General features: G+C 36.6%; 2 protein-coding genes across 3 annotated transcripts; both read right to left on the bottom strand.

Moving 5' to 3' along the window:
* Positions 1 to 334: 334 nt before the first annotated feature.
* On the bottom strand, positions 335 to 2,588 carry LOC122617428 (gamma-glutamylcyclotransferase). 2 transcript variants are annotated; one of them, XM_043793279.1, is made up of 4 exons: positions 2,434 to 2,588; positions 1,071 to 1,193; positions 759 to 892; positions 335 to 707 (listed from the first exon to the last, which is right to left on the bottom strand). In XM_043793279.1, the coding sequence occupies exons 1-4, from the start codon at positions 2,443 to 2,445 to the stop codon at positions 389 to 391; spliced, it is 588 nt and encodes a 195-aa protein (XP_043649214.1). In that variant the 5' UTR covers positions 2,446 to 2,588; the 3' UTR covers positions 335 to 388. The 2 variants fall into 2 exon arrangements, with proteins under 2 accessions (XP_043649214.1, XP_043649215.1); XM_043793280.1 differs by lacking the exon at positions 2,434 to 2,588 and adding an exon at positions 958 to 971 and having other exon boundaries at positions 1,071 to 1,166.
* A 1,213-nt stretch (positions 2,589 to 3,801) lies between these two features.
* Positions 3,802 to 4,848, bottom strand: LOC122617463 (gamma-glutamylcyclotransferase). The gene is made up of 2 exons (XM_043793328.1): positions 4,456 to 4,848; positions 3,802 to 4,274 (listed from the first exon to the last, which is right to left on the bottom strand). Exons 1-2 carry the CDS (start codon positions 4,794 to 4,796, stop codon positions 3,962 to 3,964), a joined length of 654 nt encoding a protein of 217 aa, XP_043649263.1. The 5' UTR covers positions 4,797 to 4,848; the 3' UTR covers positions 3,802 to 3,961.
* Positions 4,849 to 7,036: the final 2,188 nt, after the last annotated feature.

The following is a 7,036-nucleotide window of genomic DNA, read 5'->3' as shown; positions in this document are numbered from 1 at the left end:
TCCTTGAAGTGCTCACTAAATTGCACTTTAATTGCACTTTTGGAGAGAGCCAGTCGATGGGCAAAACTCAAAACTTTTGTTTTCCTTTTCCCTGCGAAAATTTTCGGCCATTTTCTGAATGGGGTGCAGACGGGAAATTGGCAATCATCATAAATAAGTGATTCAAATTAATTAAATTCAGCTTTGCGACAAAAGCATTCTTCTGGGGACCGGTAATCAAAGTCTTGGTAAAGATTTCTGGAAGTTTAAAGAAGTCAAAGAGATGTAAAAATAAATGCGTACACTTATAGTTCCTTATAATTTATATTATAGATCAAAATATAATAAATTTTACCATAAAATAACACAAAGCGCCTCGAAATGCTTATTGATTGTAATATTTATCTGATCAACTAAGTTGCACTTCAGCCAAATCAAGTTTTGCCTCCATAACTGCAACTTGTTTGCCATTGTGCTTGATGCCCCTCAGCCATTTGATGTAGTCCACCGGGACACCGGATTCCGTAGCTCCTTTTACCAGAACTTTGAGGTACGTTTGCGAAGGCTGGCGATCGAGTGGAATGATTTCCTGGCCACCTCCAGCATGGACGTCTGTTTGAGGCTGATTTGTCAAGTGGTAGGCACGACAGGTGATGCTTGTATCGGTGCTCAACAGGTGAACGGGCACACTAATCGGAATATATAAGCCGTCGGGCACACTCTCCTGACTAAGAAACATGGGAAATGTAATATTTCAAAAACAACGGAGCAAAACCTACTCATCCAAATCCTTAAGGTTGCACATATCAATCTCCCAAATGGCTCCGTACACATGCGATCCTGGAGTGGGTACGATTGTAGCGGGAGCGCCCAGCCAATTCCTCGATTCTGTGTGAAAGTCTAGTCTAAAGTTCTGTAAAATAAATAATTCGATAGATAAGTTTATTATATTGTACATCTTTTAGGAACAAAACTCACAAATATTCGATATTCTACCATCGATAGTTTGTTTTATTGGTGTGGCAAAAATGTCATGTTAGATATGAAAAAGTTTTATTGAAAGCATAAAAAATTTGTTTATTTAAACTTACCTCTAATTTTCCAACACCAATCCTTTTTGCAGTTGGATTTTGTATATGAATCCGACTGGCTAGCATATTGCTTCCGAAACCGAAATAAAAGAATTTAGTGCCCATATTAGTAAGCAGGTGTACCTAAAAATGTAATTAAAACAAGAGAGAACGCTATAGTCGAGTTTGTTGGCAAATCGATAGAATTTTACAAGACTAATACAAAAATGAAAAAATATCAAATATCATTTTTCAAAAGTGTGGGCGTGGCAGCTTTTGGCAAACCGATAGAAATTAAGGAGACTAACACAAAATTGAAAAAATATCGAAACATTTTTTAAAAGTGTGAGCGTGGCAGTTTTAGGCGGTTTGTGGGCGTTACAGTGGGCGTGGCAACATGAATCGACAAACTTGCGCTGCTTCTATGTCTCTGGAGTCTGCATGATGAATCTCAACTTTGTAGCTTTTGTAGTTCCTGAGATCTCGACGTTCATACGGACGGACAGACGGACGGACAGACGGACATGGCCAGATCGACTCGGCTATTGATCCTGATCAAGAATATATATACTTTATATGGTCGGAAACGCTTCCTTCTGCCTGTTACATACTTTTCAACGAATCTAGTATACCCTTTTACTCTACGAGTAACGGGTATAATAATTTTAAAATATGTGCTTATGTAAAATTAAAAAAAAATAACAAGGTGAACGCTTTAATCGCGCCCCGACTGTCAGATACCCGTTACTCAGCTAGTGAAAGTTAGAGAACGAAAAATGTCCACATTTTTCTGGCATATTAATAGGGAACAAATAGTATAATAATACATATAATAAAACAAGTTAGGGCCAGACCAATTCGGCTAGTGATTGTAATCAAGAATATAGATCCTATATCTAATTCTTACATAATTTTCAACGGATCTATTATACCCTTTTACTCTACGAGTAATTGCTACAGTTTTGGCAGCACAGGCCGTTTGTAAAACAGTGCGTGCAAAACCTTACACTGCTTGTCTCGCAAGTTCGTTGACGACAAGCAGTGCTAATAATGGTTGATGTATGGGATAACGTAATTTAATGTAAAGTGTTGCTCTTTTCTCGCTAAAATTGTATTCTTAAAATCAAAATAATTATAAAGACAAACTTATTCGTATAAGTAAATGCAATATACACATTTAATGAAATACGAACTCTGTTTACTATTGTCTTCAATTCGATTACACATGGAACAGCCCAGCTGTTAGAAAAGCTTATGGTTGCTGAGCTTTTAAATCGTAAATCAAATCAGCTGTTCCCTAGAATAATTTTTTTCATTTTATTCTATTCCACTGGTAATTCTTACACTAATTTTACACGCACAAATTTGTAATTATAGCACTTACTTTTGAATTCATGAAAATATAACACGTCAACACTGAAATTTATGTACACTTTTAAAACGGACGAAAAGAATAATGTGAAACGTCACTGACAAAATTTTAACATCTGTTTGTAGAGCTACACTGTTCGCCAAGTTTCCTATCGATTACGTGGTTCAACAGATAGCAGCCGCTTTGTCTAAACTCTCGATTATAGGGATGGACATGTGCCTAAGGCTTCATAGTTAAATATTTGTGTTTACGAAACTATTTTTTTAAATTATTTAGGCTTATCACTAAACAATGGCCTCGGTATAGCCCTATTGTAAATAAAAATGTGTCCCTCGTTACCAACTCAAATTTAAACTAGCTTCAATCAAAGGAATATAAATTAAAAATTAAAAGGAAATAATTCAACTCAATAATTTACAAATTATTGTAATATAAAATATTTTTTTTAAGATTCCCACAGTTCAGTTTGATTTGGCTAAGGGTTTTAGAATTTTCTTATGGTGTAAGTGGTTTGAAACTAAATAAATGACTTGGAACAGGCTACATTGAACTAAAAAGTTAAACCTAGTTGTGATTGTAAAACTGTATATGTATTTGATCATCACAGCACTGCGGACACCTTTTCAGACGGACAATTGAGAATAGAAATATATACAAAGAAACAAAGAAACAAATTTCGGGTTTCTAGCTTTGTTACTATACAAATTAATATGTTTGTTATCTTTACCTTTAATATATAGTTTAGTTTGCATTCTGATATGATAAAACTTTAAGTCAAAATACATAATTAACATATATCTCTGTGATGGTAGCCTGCAAAATTCGCTATTCTCTAGATAAGTCTTAATAAATGAAAATGCTATGGAAGTAACTTCAATAGTTTGAAAAATGAATCAATTTCCTGTCGTTAGACGAGTCCTCCGCTGAAACATGAAATCTATCAATCCAAAAACTAAGTACAGAGCAGTTCTATGTGCTATAAATAATGAACCAATAAGGGCCATTCAAAATTTGGGGGCCACCACCACTTCACCAAGCTCCAGCGACAAAAAGCAATGGAAATAATAACATTTATTTTAGGCGGAAAGAAGTCGCACTCAAAAGCACCAATTTCATCGCAAGTAAAGAGTAACAACGAGGAGACCCACTGACCAAGATTTTCTCGCAGCCATCATCCCTCTGTAATGATTAAATATGAAATAAATGATCAAATTGATTTGCACCCGGAGGATTGAAGGATTTAAAGTATTTCTCTTGCGTAGCTAAATTACAGGGAGGAATAAATATTCAGTTACAAAGCATATCACGTGATCAAAGATTTGTTTTTATCAAAGAACCTATTGTCTGCATGAGTGTTATGCTTAACAATAAACGCAAGGGTTTAGTTTCAATAGTATTTTATTATTTGTCTGAATCAAACATATTTTAAAAAATCGTTGATAAAAATGTCAATGGCACCATCAATTCTAAGGTTCAAAAGGAGTTTACACCTAGTTTATACCGAGTGAAAATGCACCTATTTTTATAATGTTTTGATTACTTAGAGGGTTACATTTTCCAGTTCCAGTTTCCGCTCCGCATGGGAGTTTACTTTTCCATTATGCTTGATGCTCCTCAATCGCTGAACATAATCCTCCGGGACGGAGCTCTCGATAGCGCCTTTTACGAGGCATTGGAGATATGTTTTCGAGGGCTGTCTGGATAAGGGAATGGAGTCCTTGGGTAGCATGTAGAGATTGGTCGTTGGCTGCTTGGTCAGTAGATAAGCACGGGCAGGAGTTAATTCGGATTCTCCACGGAGTTTCACGTTAACGGTGCGGGGCTCATAAATGCCTTCACTAACGCCTTCTTGGCTGCACAAAATATATAATTAAGAGGTATTAGAAGTAGAAGTAAATTAGGAAAAATAGATGCTACTAAAGGCTTTCAAAATACATAAATATAGATTAAGAATATACTTTATCAATTGAGTAATGTGTTTGAAAGTCTGAGTGTACGTCAACACGCTATTTATATTTATTTGCTTGAGCTTACTTATCTATATCCGGTAGATTAGTTAGATCGATCTCCCAGAGGGTTCCCCAGACATGATCACCCTGCGTGGGAACGATGGTCGCCACAGATCCGCTCCAACGAGCTGATTCGAGGGCAAAGTCCAATCGAAAGTCGGGTAGCAGGGCCGGTCCGACTCTCACGGCCGTTGGATTCTGGATGTGGATCCTTTGGATCAGCATATTGCTGCCGAAGCCGAAGTACAGGAACTTGCCACCTCGAATCTCTGGTAGATTCAAGGTGGCATTTGCACTGATGCTGTGGCAATGAACTGTGGCTACCAATAGGCAGTTAATCATCCCGATAAAGCACCTTCGATTCATTCTATAAAATTATAAAGACTTGACACCTGCCAGTGAACCGATCTGACTTGAGGTTGATTGACTACTGAAAGCTGCATTTTCAGACTTGTCTGATTTGGAAGCTTATCTTCTTGTTTATGGATACATGCAACGACATATACACTTTGTTTTGTATTAATAAAAAAATAATATATATATTATATTATTTTGCTCTGCAAAAGCAAAACTTTTCAACAAGGTAAATGGTCGACATAGAGTTTCAAGCTGGTGTTTTCTAATATCAATAGCTGAGAGAGAGCATCAAATGTGTTCATAAACCTCAATTACTGATGCCTTTTTTTATTGCATTAATGAACACAATCTTGATGTTTACATTTTTTTGTATGCTCTTTGAAAGGTCGTTGATTTATATAAGTAAGAGATGAACAATAAAACTAATCAAAAACAAACAACGAACAATGCATTGAAATCGGTTGATAGTCCAATTCTTACATAGCAGGTCAATATCGAGTATTTTCTTAAAGTATTTTAACGATTTTGTATTTTTTTTTGTTTATGCTTATATTTTTATTTATATTATTTTTGTCAGCAGTGGGAAATTGATTAAATGGATATTACCAGCAAAAAAATATTCTGTTTTCGTTTCGTAAAAGGGTTAGGCGCTTTATCGCTTTATGGAGCTGTAAAAAATATTATTTAATCTCAGTGGAATTTATCAAGATTCATGTTGGCTTAATTTCCAAAAAGACTGCCCTTGTTGTAGTTCTTTTCCTTCCAATTTATGTCCACATAACAATTTTACCCTAAAATAAATTGTAAAAATCAAAACAAACACATGGACAATGACAGTCACCAAAAACCATATCGTTTGGCTTTCGAGTTCAATATTTGGTGACATGATGGGTAACATATCATGGGAAAAGGACAATTTGCTTATGTTTGTTCGGGGTGCCGCAGTGACAGCCGTTTGTTGCGCGAATATGTGCGAATGCATTTTAAATGATTTTTGCGATTTTATTGCGGATTTGTTGCACGTTTTCTATGGATGTTGGTGTGGCTTGCGGCGGAACTCTGTCCAGTTTGACATGGTTTCTGGCCAAAGCCGAAACCAGATCGCTTCAGAACAGGACAGGCGTCAGTAGTTGGTGAGCTCAGAGGTCTGACATGGACGTCATGACAACAGAACTTTGTGTTGATTTATGCGATTTTAACTGCGAGTGCCATGTGCGAAACATATGTACATTTCATCAATTATATACAATTAATTATACAATTAATAATTTTGTAAAAATTATATTTATTTTATTGAATATATTAAGGCTGCAGTATAGGCAATCTATTTTTACTGCATGGTGTGATAATTCGAACTCATTTGTTATTTAAGTTTGTTGTGCCATGCAAGTAATGTGGCGTACCCTTAAGATAAAACCACTGCAGCCACTTGAGAATGTCACTTAACTCGGTGAATTTATGGGCCGCCTTGCCGCAAATCATTCAATTGGCTGCCTCGTCTCAGACCTGATGAACAGAAACAAAAACAGGCGCCAGCATAAATATTCATACTAGCGTGTCATCCCGAGGGCCCATTCAACCCGGTAAATCCTTGTCATTGTCCTCGTATCGTGGCTGATTTTCACGCACACATGAGCTCATAGAGAACACAAATGATCAGAGCATCGTCATCATCATCATCGTTTTCCTCATATCCAGCATTACCATTATTATCAGTGGTATTCACGACAAGCTGGGAGAAAACATACACATATTTACAGTCAAAACATACGAGTATATGTGATATCGGAAACACTGTCTACACCATGGCCACACTTATAGATACTCGAAGCGAAAGTAATTTGAATATGATGCCATTCAAGGTTTTCGGTGCCAACGGAATGCCAACTGTGGAGTCGTCATTTATTTCATGCACCTGCCGCTAGTTTTTGTCATGTAAATATCGCGCATCAAGTGTCTTTCGTTACTTTTTCAGTCGTAAAAAAACATTCACATACAGGCAGCAGACACATGATAAATGGATTTTCCGCCCCACAAGCTTTGGATGTCGCATGCAGGACTAGGCTGCCTTTTCTCGTTTGCTTTCTTCATTTAAAGTTTGCCGCGCGGAAGTTGAACGCTTTTATGCACGCATACGGGGCGTATACGTATTCAAAACTCAAATATTTGAGCATAAGCATATTTTATGTCCTCGGTTCTTTTGTGCAGAGAATCCGTCATAAATTTAATGACGTCACTGGTAGATGATG

Source organism: Drosophila teissieri, chromosome 3L, assembly GCF_016746235.2.
Source record: "Drosophila teissieri strain GT53w chromosome 3L, Prin_Dtei_1.1, whole genome shotgun sequence".
Taxonomy (NCBI): domain Eukaryota; kingdom Metazoa; phylum Arthropoda; class Insecta; order Diptera; family Drosophilidae; genus Drosophila; species Drosophila teissieri.
This window is presented reverse-complemented; position numbering and strand designations above follow the sequence as displayed.

Bases quoted from the DNA above. Each gene is read 5' to 3' on its own strand.
- LOC122617428 (XM_043793279.1), bottom strand. The intron at 893-1,070 runs GTAAGTTTAAAT...TTTATTTTACAG, and splicing joins TTGGTGTTGGAAAATTAGAG to AACTTTAGACTAGACTTTCA. The intron at 708-758 runs GTAGGTTTTGCT...CATGTTTCTTAG, and splicing joins AACCTTAAGGATTTGGATGA to TCAGGAGAGTGTGCCCGACG.
- LOC122617463 (XM_043793328.1), bottom strand. From the start codon at position 4,796: ATGAATCGAAGGTGCTTTATCGGGATGATTAACTGCCTATTGGTAGCC. The intron at 4,275-4,455 runs GTAAGCTCAAGC...TATTTTGTGCAG, and splicing joins AATCTACCGGATATAGATAA to CCAAGAAGGCGTTAGTGAAG.